The 21056-nt window shown below is 32.0% G+C and overlaps 1 protein-coding gene across 1 annotated transcript in view; it reads right to left on the bottom strand.

Annotated features, from left to right (window-relative positions):
• UNC13C_3 (Protein unc-13 C) overlaps positions 1 to 21056 on the bottom strand; it is a gene marked incomplete at its 3' end in the record, with an annotated part of 136419 nt that overhangs the window by 107680 nt on the left and 7683 nt on the right. The window contains exons 4-8 of the mRNA XM_051218576.1: positions 16500 to 16623; positions 14199 to 14522; positions 12264 to 12675; positions 10863 to 10922; positions 1335 to 1574 (exon numbers count right to left, since the gene is read on the bottom strand). Coding sequence (XP_051075072.1) covers positions 1335 to 1574; positions 10863 to 10922; positions 12264 to 12675; positions 14199 to 14522; positions 16500 to 16623 — 1160 coding nt within the window. The remainder of the gene's footprint in view (positions 1 to 1334; positions 1575 to 10862; positions 10923 to 12263; positions 12676 to 14198; positions 14523 to 16499; positions 16624 to 21056) is intronic.

The raw sequence follows: 21056 nt of genomic DNA, 5'->3' as shown, positions 1-21056 counted from the left end.
TGTCTTGTAAACCTCGTCAACCTTTCTGGGAAGATGTCCAGTAAAACCTGGAGATGAATACAAGGACCTCATCCACCTGTAGAGTACGTGAGTTGGTCGTCTGCCTGTCGAGAGGAAATTATACTGATATAGTTCACTGGGTATTACAAAACTGCTGTGAAGATATTTAGGATAAATCAAATATTCAACATCTATAGTAGATTATCTTAAATGGTTAAACTACAAGTTAATGGACGTTTTTAGATCTATTCATTATCTATCTCCTAAGTATGTAGTTCTCATCCTGCTAATTCAATCCCTGCTGTGCTGTTGTAGCATATAATAACTTGAATTAATAAATATTTGTACCAGGTAGTACAATGCTTACATAACTGACCTATAGATAAGAAGACGTAGATTATTGAGTCAAGGTATCTCGTATAACTTGTATTTATACTTGTATGAAACAATATGCTTTCATGACTACTATCTATAGTTTATTCGCCAAACCAAATAATTTTTAGAATAATTATATATCATCCACTTCAGAAATGTAGAAAACTGTCAAATATACTGATTTACTCAAACTTGACAAAATACTAAAAATTATCATCACTGTCAACAGAACATACACTGAATTTTATTATTCATTTTAAGAAATATAACCTTCTTTCCAGTTTCATAAACGAATTTACCAAAGACATATAAACATATCATAAAATGTGACTGCTACAGCTCAATAAGCCAGTAAATAATGAAGTGACAGTTCAATCAATTATAATTAGCTTCAAATATAAATGAAAAAAAACGCATCAATTTTTCATTAGTAAACACACAACCCTCAGTTTACGAGTTCAAAGTAGAACAACATCAATGATTTTAAACCAAATGTCAGTTGCCGTTAACATTAATTCTCACTGTCTTTGAAACTTATTCAAACTATAACTATGAATAATTTATAGCTTATGCTTTTAGTATGAATGTTTAACAATTTTAGCGGTAAGTATACAATACGTAAACCTATGTTATGAATAAATCACTTTTTGATCTTCTGCCTAATTCTATATGTAAGTATCAACAAAATATGCAATAATACATGACTAAGGAATGATAAAAACACCCACAAAAATATTCGAAAATAAAGTAAATCTATGTAAATCTCTGTAGATTGTTTTAATTAATAATTTTTTGGTCACAATAATCATAGGAAAGCTAATCATGCTGGTCGGTTGTTCAATCTAAAGTGCGTTGAAGGAATTTTAGAAAAGCTCACGAAAAAATGTCTCATTTTATCATCAAATTATAATTATACCAAATTATACTGATCAGAATGAAACATAGTGGATAAAATTAACCTTATTTGGTGTTCATCTGTCCATGGTATATAATCACCACTATGGCGATAGTTAACATAATCAGGATTCCAATCTGGTTCATCTATATCTGAAAATGGTCCACAATCAGAATAAACTGGACTTTGTTCATCCTTTGTTGGTTGAGGGTATAAATATTCTTCGTCATCTGACCGACCGGAATAACGATACCTTGGTATATTCGTAGTGTAAGATTGTTGGTTATAAAGATTTTCATAATTACTAAAAAATATTTTTGAAAAAGTTAGAGGAAGATGAATAGATATTTCTGGACACGACATCAGGAAAAAAAAGTTGAATAAATCTAAATTTCCAAATGGAGAGTTGTCGATCAGTAGAAAAACGCTTAACAACAAAATGTACTGGATTAACATATATTTAATTGTTTATTTCGAAAAGAGAATGGATTTAAAACTTTTGGATTTGATAATAAGAGTTATAACCATCAGTCACTGATGAATACTGTAATTAAGAAAACACAAAGCCAAAGCTTACGATGCTGATACCAACGATTCACGCATACATTCAATTTGGGTTGATTCTCAACATTCGTGATTCCTGCTAATTTTCAAATAATTTGATTTATGAACCGATATCATTGACCAATAGGTGGTAATTCTTTACAGTTAATTGTAAATAAATAATGTATGACCGATTTCGGTGGTCATTATTGAAAAACCTTTTTACTGTTTGTTAAAACAAAACTGCTCATATATATATATATATATATATATATATATATATATATACGCCTGCTACCCCTCGTTGAGTAGCATAGGCTGCCCACCAGCATTCTCCATCTAACCCTGTCATGAGCAGTCCTTTCTAGCTGTTTTTCAGGTTCCATTCATCTTTTTCATATTTGATTCTATTTCCCGATGTAATGTGTTCTTTGGTCTTCCTCTTTTCCGCTTCCCTTCAGGATTCCAAGTTAGGGCTTGCCTCGTGATACACTTTGATGATTTGCATAATGTATGTCATATCCATTTCCATCGTCTTTTCCTAATTTTCTCTTCAGCTGGAATCTGGTTTGTTCTCTCCCACAGAAGGCTGTTGTTGATGGTATCCGAGCAATGGATGTTGAGTATCTTGCGTAGACAGCCTTTTATAAATACTTGTACATGTTTGATGATGGTTGTAGTAGTTCTTCAAGTTTCATCTCCATACAGTAGAACTGCCTTGACGTTCGTATTGGCGATTCTGACTTTCATATTGGTTGAAAGCTGTTCTGAGTTCTATATGTTCTTCAATTGTAGGAATGCGGCCCTTGCTTTGCCAATCCTCGTCTTTATATCTGCATCTGATCCTCTTTGTTCATCGATGATGCTTCCCAGGTATGTGAAGGATTTTACATCTTCCAGAGTTTCGCCATCAAGTGTGATTGGATTGTTGTTCTCTGTTTTGAATTTGAGAACCTTGGTTTTGCCCTTGTGTATATTGAGGCCTACTGATGCAGAGACTGCTGCTACACTGGCTGTCTTTGTCTGCAATTTTTGGTGTGTATGTAATAGAAGGGCTAGGTCATCTGCGAAGTCCAAATCGTCTAATTGATTCCGAGCTGTTCATTGTAATCTGTTTTTGCCATCAGTCGACCACCAGAAGAAAGAGGAAGGGGAAGAGTAAGCAGCCTTGTCTAACTTCGGTCCTTACTTGGAATGATTCTGTCAACTGTCCTCCATGCACTATATTGTAGCGTGGCCCGTCATATGAATTCCGGATGATATTGACGATTTTCTTAGCCACTCACACCGTAGTTTTGAAGGAGGTTCCATAAGGTTCTCCAATCTACACTGTCAGATGCCTTTTCATAGTTAAGTAAGTTGATGTATAGTGACGAAGTTTATTCAATTAACTGTTCAACGATGATCCATAGTGTTGCAATCTGGTCTGTGCACGATCGATCCTTAATAAATCCAGCCTGTTGATTTCAAATTTGGGCGTCTACTGGATGTTTAATCCAGTTCAGCAATACTCTGTTGAAAACGTTTCCTGGTACTGACATTAGTGTGGGGCATCTTTAGTTCTCACACTTGCTCAGATCTGCTTTCTCTGGTATCTTGATGAGTTATCCTTCTTTCCATTCAGTCGGCACTTGTTCTTCCTCCCAAATCTTCCTGAACAGAACGTGAAACATACTTGCAGTTACTTATATGTCTGACTTCAAAGCTTCATCCGGTATATTGTCAGGTCCTGCTGATTTCCCGCCATTGATTTGTCTGATGGCCGTTCTGAACTTTTCGGTCGCTGGTGAAATGACATGGATAGGAATGTCTGTATATGCGGCTTCGATGTCCAGTGGATTCAATGGAGCTGGTCTATTCAAGAGTTCACCGAAGTGTTCCAGCCATCTATCCTTCTGTTCTTGAATTTCAGTGATTGTCTATATATATATATATATATATATATATATATATATATATATTATGCCGTTCAATAATATCCGACAGGAAGTTGTAAACACACAACAAACCAACGTATGTACAGAGAAAAAAGATAAATATTTTATAAAATGTTCTTGTCAAACAAAAACCGAACTAATAAATCATTTTTTAAATTTTTTGTAAACAACTATTGTATTTCTAAATTATAATCTATGATTAAGAAAGGATTAGGAACTATTCAAACATATCTACATTTTATAGAAATGTGAAACAGAATGATAATAATCTATTCTAGCAAACAATCGAGAGTTTATTTACCATACTGTGCTATATTATAATATTCTGTACTACCGACTATTAAATGCGCTTTGAATTCACGCAAAAAAATATTTGCTATTTTTCGCTATTTAATAAATATCATATAATATGAATATAATGTTATAAATATGCAATATTCATTGTAGTATAGATCAAAATGAATTGATTGTATTTTATTTTCATCGAAAAAAACTAACTCATCGAATCAAGAACTAGATTTAAGATGTTAACATGGTTAACATTGTGTCAAAACAGATTTAGATTCTACTACTTATTTGTATACTCAGTAATGACTACCTTATAAGGAATTTGAACAGCATATATAAATATAGCTTGAATTTTATCGGTTGTATAGCACTTTCTGTGAATGTTAACTGGTAGTTTTAAGTAATTTGATAAAAATTAGTTTTCATCATAATTGCTTCTAACAAAAATAACAAATATGAAGTTACCAATGAATCGATCAAAAATCACAAGAAATTATTTGCAAGTTCTTTCTCTTTTTTTATAAAAAAAAATGAAAAACAAACAACAACAGCCAAAAATAAATAAACGAAACATTTCATGATTCATCCAATTTCTTAAGTTGATTAGCAAACTGAAATAAAAGTGAATAGGAGAAAATGAAGACTAAAAAATAAGAAAAAAAAATACTAGTTTGTGAAGTTTTATTTATTTATTTATTGAATTGTACAGTTTAATATTAGGATTGGTGTAATTAAAAATTATTTACAATGTGAATTATCTATCTATTTTTATATATAAATGCAGAGTATTTTGATAGCACTGAGCAACAATGCCAGAATGTTTGGAATGCGCTTCTCTCCCTCTAAATGCAAGCTGCTGCTTCAAGACTGGTCTGCATCAACACCTGAACTAAGGATAGGGAGTGAAGTAGTCGAACGCGTTGACAACTTCACTTATCTTGGAAGTCTGATCAGCCATAATGGGTTGGTGTGTGACGAAATCTCATCACGGATTCGAAAAGCTCGCTTGGCTTTTGCCAACTTACGTCACCTATGGCGAAGGCGAGATATTCGTCTACCAATAAAAGGGCGGGTACACTGAGCAGTAGTTCATTCTGTTCTACTTTACGGCTGCGAAACATGGCCATTAAGAGTAGAAGACACTCGTAAGCTACTAGTATTTGACCACAGATGTCTTAGAAATATTGCTCGCATCTGCTGGGATCACTGGTTAAGTAATAGTGAGGTTAGACGCAGGCTATTAGGGAATGATGGTAAATCAGTTGATGAGGTTGTGAATCTTCATCGACTGAGATGGTTGGGTCACGTGTTACGTATGCCTGAACACCGATTACCACGATGTGCAATGCTAACCGGTGTTCGGGATGGCTAGAAGAAAGTTAGGAGCGGCCAAACCAAAACGTGGCATCAGTGACTGAAGTCACTAACTTCTAGTCTGAGCCATATTGGTACATGTAAACTACTTGATTGGGGTCCGTGAAACCATCGTAACTAATGAATGGGGAACTTTTGGTAACATGGCTCAGAATAGATCACAATGGTGTAGGTGTATATACTCTCTGTCTTCCATTAAACTAAGAGATTAAAATCGCTTCATATCTTTCTTTCTACGAACTAATTCTTTCTTCCTGTACTATATACTTATATGCAATCTTTCCTTTATATATAACCACCACTGAATTAACCACTCTTACGAATCCGATGTTCATCTTGTTGTGCTAATGAGGTATGGCAACTTGGAACGATGCATATATGTGCCTGGTCCTACGTTGTAGCTGACTGACTGATATATAAATGTTCTTAACAAGTATATGTGAGATCAGATTGTTCGAAATGTATTGCACTAATATATCACATAGATCTGATAATCTTCGTCTTTTTATTACATTATCGAAATTCATCAAAGCGGACTAATTGCTTTAAATTTATAAAATTGTTAAGTGAAAGAATAGTTAACAAAAACAAAAGCAATGAAAAAAAATAGTTTATCTATAATTTTGATTTTATTTTTCATTTCTGAATTATTTTGTAAACAATTTACAATTAGTTAGTTTCAACAAAAGTAATGAATTGAGCATTCATACTAATTAGTTGTATGTTTGATATTAGTTAAACTAATTTTTATTTGAATATGTTTTTACCAATGAATCAGGTTTTAGATCGACAGCTTTTACTGTAATATGAATTTTAAGTAGGGTAAATTTGAAATGATCCCATTGACCATTAATAATGATAAGAATTTATGTATTTGTCTTTTTGGATAATAGAAGCAAACACTTCACCTTTTCTTAATAAAAATTAAGAAGAATTTAGCCTAACAGTCATGTGATTGACCTATAAAACTCATGCGCAGAAATCGCTTATCATATTTTATATCATGCCCACCTCTTTTATACTAGGCTGTATATAATTTAGTTACTTAAATTAAAAAGAAGCTATTCATCTGGTAAATGATTTTGTCTTTGATCTTCAATTTATTCAAAGGCTTGTGTTAATAATTATGTCTCGTTTTGCCATAACAGATAACTGTATATCATCTGTTGAAAATATTCTGTTTATTTATTTCTACAAATCTAAACACCATAACGCTACTCACTAAAAATCTTTAGAACCCTTCTTTATGACAAATTTAAATGATGACGGTAAGATATTATTTGAACTCAATCAGCTGAACGAAAGTGGATGAATTCAGCGAGCTTTTAAGTCAAACCATCGAGTTAACAAAAACCTCTTAGTTACTTTTTAAACATTAGTCTGTAATAAAATTAATTGTAAAATGTTTTCATCTAACCTTTTAATTGAGTTTCTTACTCATGTACGTGAAAAAGATAAGAAACTAATACTAAAGCACAATTAAATTTCTTAACAGGAATTCGTTAATTTAGGGGTCCGCATGAACCAAGCAAGTGATATTTTCCTAGGCATCTAACATTTGATTATAAACATAATCCAGGGATAATTAATATTAGGTTATTTAGGTAAACGTCAGTTGGTGAAATTATAATTAACACGATGATATTGGTGATGAGGATTAAGAATGTATAAAGAAAATAAATTAACTGACTGAAATGTAATAAAACAATCAATTTGACAAAAGCTAAATATTTATACAAAGTGTGTAACATTAATGACTCAATTAATAAATTGTCTCTAGATCAACTAATTAGGTATCAAATAGGTAACAACCAAACTATTGTGATCAATCTGAACGCTGACTATGTTTTATTTAAAATAAACTCATCATTCTTTTTTAAAAAAATCTTAAAGTTTATTCTTTAAATGATCAAAGGTTGTATACGATGAATCAGTACTTAGACTTAGTTGTCTGGCAGAAAAAAATAAATGACTACGCTCAAGTAAAGATAATAAATACGACATTCCGACCTAGATTTTAGAAAATGTATTTAAGTGAATCTAACAAGTTCATTCTTAATTTAATCGTCTTTATTCATAATATTTTAATATATTCGTTCAAGTATGTCACTTAGTTGCTTCTATCTCTATATTTGACTATCTGTCTCCTATTACATGCATACAGTTTCCCTTTATCGATCTATTTACCTACTTATCATTACTTTTTTCTATTAAGATTTCTGTTTACTTTAATCAGTAGTAATTTATTCCTTTTGTTGATCTTATATTTTTTCACTTGCCTTATTATTCAATTCATTTAAAGTTGTTTTCTTTTTAGGAAAATCTTGATGTAACTTAAAGATCGTTCATTCAAAAATCGATACTCGTATGCATTAGATAGCTCATATATATATATTATTATATATATATATATTATATATATATATATATTTATATATATAGGCAAATTTAGTTCTTTTCTGCTATAGTGACTGTTTTTGCTAAACTGATGATTTAATTAAGTGCCTATGAACACTTTTGATAAAAAAGTGAGAAAGATAGTTGCAGTGGAAACAGAAAACAAATTCAAACATTAAAAAAAAAAATTAATAGTACTATATTTTTTAACAATCTCTATGTGTAATTAGTCAGGATGAGGGGGAATTGAAAAACAAGGTGAATGAAATAATGTATGAATGTTGGATTGAAGAAAAATCACGTTTCATAGTAAATAGGTTATTTTTTATCTGTCTGATCAGTAAACAAACAACAGGAGGATAATTTGATGATAAGTACTTATATACTATTTTTGTCATTATTATGTATATTACATATTAGTAGGAATGTGTAGAACGAAGTAGTGATTTGGTTGGTTTAAAGTAGTGTAAACAAACTGGGAAAACTTATTGTCATAAACGATTGATACACAAAATTTTAGGAAGTAGTTTGAATTATCCCGTTGTTGGTATTCTTGACTAATTTTCGATCAGTATTAGTTGGCATACGTGAATCCTATGTGGATTACCTCGATATAGCTATTTATATCATAAATGTTTATCGAATATATGGGTTGTAATCAGAAGGGAAATCCAGGATGCATGTTGCTCCTTGGATTCCACCACCAGCCGCCATTCATCTATTGAATGATTCATTTTAAATGAAGATTGATAGTCGTGGCATAGAATCGTCATGAATTTCATTTAAGTATCAGTTTCAAATATGTTGGTTATCACGATAAACTTTATCATTTGTTGATTGATATTTCTTTCATTCATATAGTGTATCTATTTTTATATTAATTTATAAACTATTATTTAATTGTTTCTATACATCATATTCAGCTTGTTAAAAAGGAAGCTACACTAGTTGCATAAAATAAATTATGAATAGATTACTTTTAGGTGCGAAACCATTATCTAACCATTACTATGATTATTCAGTTGCATTTTGTTCATACTTTACAATATTTCCATAAGATCAATAACGGTAAAACATTTATATTAGTACTAAATCCGATACCGAAGAAGGTGACTTCCATGGAATGAAAAGTTAATAATTTTGTCGTGGTTTAGTTAACATTAGGAATGAAAGGGACAAAAATAACATGACTGGTTGAAACTATCTAAAACCACTAGAACAGTAAACAAAATACATTTCCGTCATAAAAAATCTATTTTGCGTTATATCATTTAGAATTCCTAATACTAATTTAGATCAATGAATAATTAATTTGATTATTGATATTATTTACTAGTGGAATTAGTTTGGACTCTTTTCCCTTCAATGGAACAAAAGCATTTCGAAGTATTGGTTAATTGATGAGAGTATAATTTATGAAAGACCTTCGAGCGATGCTAAAGTGACTCAGAGATTGTTCAGCGATATGCTAGGGTTGAATGAGAGTTATAAATTAGTATGAGGAATGAAGACTAGGATTTACAGTTGAACTTTAGGGTTAGATATTGGAGTTAAGGTATTCATTACTAACTGACATCAGTTATAATGCCAAAATGCTACTTAGCCATATGGATGGATGGATTTGGCGCCAAAATCCAAGACCTTCCATCTAAAATCTGATTGATTCGTCTATAAATTTTAATCTCTCCAGTTAATTTATAAGAAGCCTTAATTCTTTTTAGCTTCAAGATACGTTACAATTCCGCTGCTGTATCGTGACGATAATATGAAACTACCGTACCAATTCATGATATTCAAGTCATTACTTAAAGATATATCACTTCCTATTAATACGTCTTTAATACTGCTCATAGGGAAATTATCAAATTGCGAGATATTAATCGCTATTTTACTCAGCTTATCATCTTATGAGAATTAAACTTTTAGATGAAACAATCAACACCTTTCGAAATGATTCAGTACTGATAACAGGAATATTTCCGTCGGAAACGACACAGAAATACATCTACATGCCAGGTTATCTCAACTAAGCTTTCTGCTTTGAAGATTGTGCTTATGAAATCTTGACTGTTACCAAGGATAACCTATAGTACACAAAGAGATCGCCTAATAATTCTGTAGAATTGGAAAAAAATTACAAATCAAATCGATATTAGCAATATGTGATATTTTTAACCACTAAATCGGTGCTAAAAATAGTAGGGTTATCTGGAAAGGTTTCTCAGTTATGGAAAAAACAGATACTAAGGCGTGTCATATAATAAAAATTCCTTTGCTTTAAATAGAAATGAATGTCTGACTATCCATCCAGCTTGTTTATCCACACAACTGGATTTAATACTATTCATTTTTAACACCACTAATATACATACATACAAATTCCAACTCCACTTGTTCACATTACAAATTTTACACGTTACACACCAGCATTCGCACAGATAAACACAATTATTCTTTGCACAGGATCATCTGGACCAAAATAGTATGACATTGACATACTGAAACCTATTTTGATTTTGATTAAACTAAATATTCTGCCTTGTTCCTATATACTTTCTTAAAGTGTGTTAATTTATTTACAGTTATTCATTTATTTGCTCTGAAGAGGTGATTTGATTCTACTGATTGGAAAGTCATAAGTTTATCATTATTGTCTTATTAATATTCTACTCGATACTGAAATCATTCAAAAACAACCAAACCAAGCCTTGATAATGATATTTAATTTTCACTGACTTGTGTATTATTTCTACTTAAGTTAAAGAGAATTCATAGAAACATAATTCCTGTAAAAGATAAATGTCATGTTTGAACACAGGTGAAGTTAATTTCTATTATGGACTGATATGGATAGTATCGGGTTTACTAAGAAACACAAAAATCCTGAGTTTAAACAAATGGCTGATCGTGCGTGTTCACTGGTGATGAGTTTCAGATGAGAACAAATAATCGGTTCTATTGTCTTCTTTAGCTTCCAAGGATTTAAGGATTGCGTCAGTTTTTGATGTGAATGAATAACATTTTTTTACTAAATTTCAATGGCTCCTACTTACCTATCGAACATATGTTCTTCCTCTGGATGACTACATTCTAATGGTGGTGCATCACCAAGCCTACAAATGAAAAAACGCTGAAGAAGTAACTTAAATTCAGACGCAAAACATCAGGAATACAATTTTCTACCCAGTGGGACATAACAAAATAATCAACGGTAAAAGTCAGTAATAGTATTAGGAATAATAATAATAATGTTAATGGCAGTATCAGTAGTAGACGAGTTCCTGAAAGCTATCCAGTATTTTGTAACATCATAAACTTATCTACCCAGCAGCTAAATTTATTTATAAGGCATCTAAAAGACGCATGTTGTATTTACTCAGATAGATAAATATACAAAGTCAGTCATGCACAATGCAGAACCTAGAAAATATGTACATTAGTTCCAGTTTTCGCACCCCATTAGCACGATAAGATTGAATTGTCAAAATAATTCCCAGATAATTACAGGTAATAACAGCATTAGGAGTAGTAGAAAATATTAGGCATTAGAGATTCGATTCTAGAAAAGATTATGGATTAGTGAAATAAAAAACTCTGATGTAATTTGGAAACTTAGAATTTAAGGGAAAACAATGAGTATTTTTGCTTGAGCTATTGTGAATAACACCAAAGCATGTCATCCAAAGCCTCTAACCATTAATAACAACAGTTATGCTAACCCCAACCAGGAGGTCTGCACCTGACTGCATGGCTTAATCCAACAGTCATGGGCCTCATGAGTTCATACTATGTCTTGGTTCGGACGCCCCTAGCTTTCTTCAAACTTACTTTCACACCAGCCAGTTACTCACGATCTTTTTTTTACGAAGTTTGTAACTTATTGGCTCCGAACTTTAAAAGACCCTACAGTCCATGGGAAAGGTAAAGCGTACTATTTTTAGGTTCAACCTTTTTTAACTCCTTCCCTCCGTTGTAAGAAGGCATCATCGTTGCAGATACTGGTTATCCAGGGGAAACATATTACTGTTGTCATATCTCGGTATATTCAGCTGCACAACTTCGCCCTCATACTATGAGTCTATTGCCTGGCATGCTGGGAAAGGAAAATTATGTAACGACCATCGTTATAATTGTTGGAATAATGTAATTAGTGTTCTGATGAGAAGACTATGCATAATGATTCCCATTTTTTTTAATTTTAAACGATCAACTGGTTTTTTAAAACACAATATTTCTCTATAAGAAGATTAGCTAGCTAACCATTTTGAAAAAAGAAATACTAGTATGCAAGTTTAAACTTAGTCAATGCAAGTATAACTCTTTATTCTCGAAATATCCCTACAGAAAGTGAATATAATTCTAATCTCAAAGTGTCACTGTGTGGGGATACATGAGTAGGAGTGCATCAACAGTCTTAAAGAGCTTTAGTGATTACACAAAACATCATAACTCACCAGTCAATACGATATCCATCTGAACCAGAATTATGTGAGTACTGCTGCTGGTAATTCTGATCAAAACATTCAGGTTCCGATATGAAATTATTATCTTCGGAATATTGACTATGCCATTGTAAATCATCATCAATATTATTTACATTACGGGAATCAAAACAAATTTGTTCATCATCCCATTCATACTCACCAGTATATTGACGATAAGAATATGGTCTATTTGTATGTGATTTTGGATATGGTCGACTATTATAATACAATGGTTCTGAACCAGAATCTAATTCACTGTCAAATGGCACTTGTTCATGGTGATCATAATGACGAGATGAAACAAAATGGTGATTTTTTAAAGTTTCTGATGAATGAGCATCTGAATCGTCAGTTGTAAACTGTCTATGCCTTAACGGTGTTTCTATAAAGAATAAAATTTATAAAAGTCTTTTGAAGGTACAATTATTTACACAATCAACCACCAATCAGTTAATCGAAATGTACAAACACAAACACATAAAAATGCAAAAAGCAGTTAAAATGGAACCTTAATAAAAATTATGCTTTTTGTACAGGGATCTTAAACAATGATTATGAAAGTTTGTAAAGAATGTTTGACAATGTTGAAAAGCTTATTACTATGCAACGAATCCCAAGAATAATTAATTAATCAGATACAGACAAGGAATATTTGTGAAGTTTACACGGTACACGTCACATGAAGACAAAACATATCCATTTGTGTGAATGTTCATTAGATCTGATGTAAACATAAATAACAGCTGTAGTAGTTGACTACTGTTGTTCTAAGCAAAAATATTAACATAGAGACTTCCGATCAGTAGCTAACTGGGATAAGAAATAATTCACTTAGAATATTCAACCACATTTATCTCGAACTAGCTGATAAACTAGAACAATTTCTCCAATATTCACATTATTTATCGTCCTAGTGAAACAAACTGTGAAAGGTAATGACCTGCAACTTTACTACTCAATTTTTGAATAAAGCTGGAATAATAGCAGAAACAGAATAATATATTATATATTATATAATAATTTGTTATTATATTTATCATATTGTATTCTAGTTAACTGTTTGAAATACAACTTTTCAGAAACTCTAAATCCTTTTCTTATCATGAAAATTCGCAACTTTATTTGAGTATTCATTTATAATATGTGCTCTGCAATAATGCTCACAGTATATTAGATCAAACTGGTATATAAAATACCTCACCAATCGAGTAATTCATCAACATCCCGAAGAATATTTCAAATATCAATTCTTATCACTTCTTGATATCTGCTGGAAGCCAGAGAGCCCTGGATAGATGTTTCTTTCCAAGTTATGACTTATCAAAAATGCGCATATACAACCTCTAACAGGAGATCTGTCATAATCCTGTCATTCGGCAAACAGTTATTCACAGAATCTACTTGATGAATGAGTATAGGTTCAAGTTCCAGCCTTTAACATCAGCACATTAAGAAAAAGAAGTAATGGGATGGAAAAGGGAGTAGGTAAATGAAAATACATTTAACGGAGAGTTTAAAATGAACAGCGTGTATAAAGTAGATAAATTACTCCAATAGGGATATTACTGTTTCAGTTTCTATTTGTTCGACTTCATAAATTGTGTCTTTTGATTGAAATGTTGAAAAATCCACTTAGAAACTAGTCACCGATGAGAAGATGGCTATTATTATTAATATTAAGCGGATTGATTTGATGGAGAGATTTTTGTGTAGTTTGAAGTTTGTTCTTACTGGTTCTTAGAGTAAAGTTAATTCGTGATGAATGTTACTCTTTGAAACAGATAAACATCTCCATCAAACTATTTCAGTATAATTCTATCGGTCATATTTATTTATACACAAATAAAAATACTTTCAACATACAAATATAATAACCAGTGTTAAATAGATAAAAATTACACTAACCATTTAAATAATCTGGATGATTCATTGAATACCCATAATGGTTAGAACTTAAATGATTAGTTGATTTAGACTGACGAGAATTTGGTAGTATATAAACTTCATTTAAATTATTAGATAGTCGATTTTCTGAATCACTTAATGCACAATATGGTGTAAATAATTTTTCACGTTGTTCTAAATGTTGATTTGCATGAATGTTAATTATATGACCAGAAAATCCATTCATTACATTTTGATTAATATTTGAACGATGTAAAGTACCATTTGTTGAAGTAATATTTGGTAATTTTCTTTTCGTAAATAATATTTCTTCAAGTGGTGAATCTGTTTGAATTAAGTTATTTGTTAAAAGTTGAGGAAAAATTATTTGACTAAATTAAACTATTCAAAGATTATTTAATATCAAAAATTCTTCTCAGAGAGCTATACTTGACAATATTCATTTAAATGATATGACAGTGACTATTATTAATTCTAAGATTTTAAAATTGATTGGAAACTATTTTTACTTTAGAACTTGATTTACTGTACAATGTGATACATAGGTTACTTGAGTATTGAGTACAACTATTGTCTTACAAAACTTGTCTTAATATTGTGAAACAAACATGATTTTTTTTCATACCGAATTGATGTCTGTATTACATAATATGCAAAATCATAAATAATCTGGTAATGGTAATAAACATTTTAAAGAGTACAAACGAATAAGTTAGTAATTTTCTTTTGAAGAGACTATACTCAATTAATTAATATTTGTAACGGTTACACATCTAAGCTAACATGGAATATACGAATCTCTGTTTTCTAACATTATAGTTACCTTACCAAATTATTGACATATTATCAGTATGGAAATTTGTGGAGATAGTAGTATTTTAACAGTTGAATTCACGAGTCAATCTAAGCTAGACCACCACTAAAAGTCTGGAAGCACTAGATGGCCGTTTCATCCTAGTATGGGAATACTCATCAGTGCGCTTCTACGATCCCGTACGCAGAACTCGAAACCAGGACCTTCAGCCTCACGCGCGAACGCTTAACCTCCAGACCAGTGAGTCGACATCGTTGGAGCTGAGAATTCCAATACTAGGACGAAATGGCCATTCAGTGCTTGAAGGTTTTCAGTAGTGGTCTAGCTTAGATCAACTCGCGAATTCAACTAGTAACATCGTTTTGACAAGTAGTAAAAACGATTAAGGAGAATGCTCCTAGAAAATTTCCTTGATAAGTTTCGTTATTTATGCATCATTTATTTATTCAAATAAATGTGAACAACAAGACGAATAAATGTTTCACATAAAGTAAAAAAGGTCATGAAAAAGTGGAAAACTAGAAACTACAGTATAATAATAATAAATCTGCTAGAAAAACAAGAAGTTGGATGACAATAAACCAATAGAGATTTCCTTCCTTCTTAATTTATATCTTATTGTTTGTCCAAAAAAAATTTTTAGCAGAATCAAATGTGACTTGAATTTTAAGCAAACTCAGATCCGTATAAAACTAGTGGTCATACTTGGGGAATTTTGAAGGGCTGACAAATGTTAATTAAATGCAACTAACTGCAGCTTGACGATAGTATGTGATGAACGAGTCTCATTCTGGCTGTTTCACCAGTCTCAACATCGGCAGACTGTATGACACAAAAGGTTCTATGATACTTACAGTGAAAACTGTCAAAATTATCAGTAAGAGGTTAGAGAATATTAGTTTCAACCATTTACAAACACAGAAAATAAGTAACTACTCACATTTCTTAAATAAACATATTACTTACGGCTGAATATTCTTGAGATATATTATGTACGTCTTACTAGTTCAAATAAGATATATACTCTCTAGAGAATACTAGTATCGCTTTCCTAGAAGCTTTCAGTCAACACAAATTCATTAAAATAGTAACGTTGTTTCCATTAGGCTTGTGAATTATGATGAACACTATCTGTTCTAGTAACCATCATCTATTTGGGAAGCTTTTATATCTCCCCCATTGTAAAGCACTCAAGAAATAACATGAACAGAGGCATTCCAGTATTTATATAATTGTTCCATTTTCGAACACAGAACTGATAGTAAATTTTAACTAACAAATGATGCGAAAGTAAAATTTCCCATTATATATTCTTTAGTAACTTGATCTTTAATATAAATTGATTACTGAAAAACCACAAGATTTATATTCCTGTTTTTTGTGAAGTCAACACTTCCGTAACTTATTAAGTAATATGATATCCAAAACCAAATTTATAAGGTGAGATGAACAGTATTAAAAGTAAAAATTAAGATTCTTAAACTTACCATCAGGTATTTCAAATCTTACAGTAGCTAGACATGAGTGTTTAGTAGCTGTCTTTGTGCCAACTATTTGTCCATTCTCAGTGATGACTTCGGAATCAAAATTCACCCACATTCCCGGACCATCCTTTGAAAAAAAAAAAATTAGTAAATCGGCAAATTTTCACCAATATATTTATCATAAAACGTTTGGTTATAATAAGTTACATTGTATGGATGACGTTAATTCACACAAACATACACTGCTATTGATGTCTTAGTTTAAGCAAATACATTTACTGTTTATATTTCTTTGCTCAGAATCAGGCTATTTTGAATGATGTTATCATAATGCAGAGTTGTTACAGTGTATCCGATTGTCTGTAATGATGTTACACAAGATGATTCAGTTTTCAAAGGATCACTTTGTGACTTTTCTTAACTATGAGATTGAAAATTGAAATAAACAGTTACATGTAAAACATCCAATCCCAAGAACAATTGGTCTCTTTTCGCTTATCTACTATTACTATTCTAGATGTTTTTATGCTTACTCAATCTGTTTATTTTCAATAAGATGAATTATTACTATCAATCAAATTAGAATTATCAGAATGATATACCAGAAAAACAACTACATCAAATAAGTTGCATTATATCAAAAAGGGGAATTATACTGAATGCTATTTGAAAAATAAATCTTCAAGTGGATATAACATACATAATATGTTTCAGAATAGCAAGACAGCAGTCAATCTATATAAAAATAGTAGAACCATCCAATATGAAAATAACCATGACAAAATACCTGACTACAGGTACACCTTACTGACGAGTGCCGAATAGCACAAAATCTAGGTCCACGGTTTCCTGTCGACTACCTCCAACCACCATCTCATCTCAACATAATGCACACAAAATCGAGTCACTTAGACTAGCGGCCACATTGCAACTTAGTCGACAGAATTCACTCTGCACTAAGAATGATTTGACACCCATGACACTGGTCACTACCCAGTGATTAATCAATCGTAAATCCCTGATAACGCTTTCAGTGATTTATGAAATATCAGTAGATATTAATAGACCATGTTAAGCACTTTTTATTAAACAAACTGTTGGGATACTCAGAAAAATATCCAAAAAAAAACAATTATCCGGTTAAGTCTAACGCTACCCTTGAACGTTAAATGGTGTCATTTCCCTATTGGTCGTTTCCCTACTGATCAATGTTTATTTTGCGTGTCATTTTCCTATTGCTCAATATTATTTAACGTGTCATCTTTCTGTTGGTCAATATTTATAGTAATCCTAACTGTATAAATATGCATTTGTTTGTAAATCATTATTCTGCTGCTCCTGACCCCATAAACGATTTTTCATCTACGGTTCGTGTTCTGATATATTGGAGATTGCGAACAGTATTGGGGTCGAACTGGGATATCTGAAGCTAGTCAATCGGTAGAATTTAGAGTAGCCAACTTACGATTCACAATACAAACACATCAAATGACAACGGAAGCTGTATATGGACTGATGACATAACTCAGTTTTATGTAGAATTGTGAAGAGAATAATACTGAACTAGCAGTTCATTGTTAAAACTAAGAACATTCGACCAAAAATCGATGGACATTTAGAAACTAATTCTAGCATCAATGGATCGATAGATTAAAATCTACCATCCTGTTTATTAAAGTATTTTTCTGTGGATTTTGGTTGGACATGCATAAGATGCATAGATTATTTGAATGCAAAACATGTCCGAGATAATTGATAATTTTTTATTCACAGTCTATTATTTTGGGGAACTCATAAAAATATACTTATGCAATAAATCAGGATAATTATGTAGGTAACCAGAATATACCCAGTGCGACATAAAATAAGAAGGATTGAATCAGCGAAGAGTTATCTTTTCATCGAATTAATTATCAAAGATTTACAGTCTGCATAGGAGGATGTTATGGAAACTTCTTCGACACTACGGAGTTCCTGAGAAGATTGTCAACATTATTCGAAACCCATATGACGGACTACAGTGCAAAGTATTGCATGCAGGACAGCTGACAGACGCATTCCAAGTAAGCACCGGAGTCAGATAAGGCTGTCTACTCTCTCCCTTCCTCTTTCTTCCGGTAGTCGACTGGATTATCAAGACCTCGACATCTGAAGGGAAACACGGCATACAATGGACAGCTCGGGACCAGTTAGACGATTCGGACTTCGCAGATGACCTACACCTTTTATCGCATACACACGAACAAATACAGATAAAGACAGCCAGTGTAGCAGCAGTCTCTGCATCAGTAGGCCTCAACATACACAAGTGGAAAACCAAGGTCCTCAAATACAACACGGAGAACGGCAAACCAATCACACTTGATGGCGAAACTCTGGAAGATGTAGAATCCTCCACATATCTGGGAAGCATCATCGATGAACAAGGAGGCTCAGATGCAGACGTAAAGATGAGGATTGGTAAAGGAACGAAAGCATTCCTACAATTGAATAACATATGCAACTCAAAACAACTTTCAACCAATATCAAAGTCAGAATCTTCAATACGAACGTCAAGGCAGTTCTACTGTATGGAGCTGAAACTTGGAGAACTACAACAACCACCATCAATAAGGTACAAGTATTTATAAATAGCTGTCTACGCAAGATACTCAACATCCATTGGCCGGATACCATCAGCAACAGCCTTCTGTGGGAGGGAACAAACCAACTTCCAGCTGAAGAGGAAATTAGGAAAAGACGATGGAAATGGATAAGACATACATTACGCAAATCGTCAAACTGCATCACGAGGCAAGTCTTAACTTGGAATCCTGAAGGGAAGCGGAAAAGAGGAAGGGAAATAGAAGCAGATTTGAAAAGGATGAATAACAAGTGGAAGGAGCTGGAAAGGATTGCCCAGGACAGAATTGGATGGAGAATGCTAGTGAGCGGCCTATGCTCCTTCATGAGGAGTAACAGGCGTAAGTAAGTAACTGTAAATTAATAATGGGAATGTTTACATGAACGATGAAATAATAATAATAGTAACAATAAATAAATAAGAATTATTTTTGTTACATGTTTTTCTGAATGAAAATTTATTGTCTGAATAGTACAAAATTAATTTAATGTGTTTTTTTTTCTGTCTAATCTCATTTCCTTCATCTCTCACCTTATCATTCTCACTATTGATGTCTGTTTATTTCATTCACGTATACATTTATACATACAGAAATATACTACGTATGAGAGAGAATATTCAACTAATAAATATTAACTATTAGGGGATTTATTAGTCATAATAAATTATCAATTACATTCTAAACTTTTCGAGTATATTTTGGCATTTGAATAAGGATATATATATAATGGCATATTTTTCAGGCTTTGTAAAGTTGTTGATTTATGAGTAACGGAAACTGACTTTGTATTTTATCGTCTATTTGTTGTTTTTATTTAACGTTTTAGTCTATGCTTGAAAAACAAATACGTGTAGTTGATCATGTGAAATTTGAATGAAATAAATTAAACTTTTTTTCCCTAACAATTCTGTTTTGTTATTGTGACTGAAATAAAAAATAAATAATGAAATTTCGGATCCCTATAAGGGAAACTAGTAGGAATATGATAAATAACTTTAAATGACCTATTTCTGTCTACTACATGACCGCTATCGATCAAGTGGGATAGAATCGATTTGCGTATTGTCTTGACAGTACCTCCGTTCGTAATTAGGAAAAGGTACTGTCAAGACAATACGCTACTCGATTCTATCCCATTTAATCGATAGAGGTCATGCAGTAGACAGAAATAGGTCATTTAAAGTTATTTATCGAATTTCTACTAGTCTTCCTTATGAGGTTCAATCTCGTCTCTTACACATAGCAGAAACTATAGGAATTCAAGCTAACGACACAAGTCTTTGTGTTCATAAGATATTTGTAACACCTTTATTTCGTCCTTGGCCTTAATAAGTGATTTTATTTATTATTATTTTCCACACTGTTCGTTTATTTTTCTTCACCCTTTCCCCCTTTTTTTTCAAATATACGCTTCACAGTTCAATTATCTGAAGATTTCTTATTACGCAACCTTATAATCTTTTTATAAGTGTTATTTCATTGTCTATATTTTTTCTAATCCTTGACCTATTTCCGATTATGTAACGCTGATTCAAGCCTTTATTATTCTTATCGCATCTAGTACACTTGTCATCACACTACCAATTTGTACTTACTTATTATATTTATTTATATAATCTATTCCAGTGTTATCATTGACTCGTAAACTGCCTTGATTGGTTTAATAATTCCGTATATAAATATAAACATTACTGTATATCAGAGTAAGGCCTGATGAGGATCTAATCGAAAACAATATTATCGAAATTGCTTCTAGAAATTTCAACAAGTACAATGTCATTTATGAATAGTTAAAAATTATTCATCGATTCTTGAATTATTGCTTTCTAGTAAGGATTTAGATATCAAAAACGAATTGAATGAAGTAGCTGACACTTCAGCTGTTACCACTTTATCAATGTATTGACCACTTATACGTTAAAACACAACTGTTGT

The sequence above is a fragment of the Schistosoma haematobium genome, chromosome 1, assembly GCF_000699445.3.
Source record: "Schistosoma haematobium chromosome 1, whole genome shotgun sequence".
NCBI lineage: Eukaryota > Metazoa > Platyhelminthes > Trematoda > Strigeidida > Schistosomatidae > Schistosoma > Schistosoma haematobium.
This window is presented reverse-complemented; position numbering and strand designations above follow the sequence as displayed.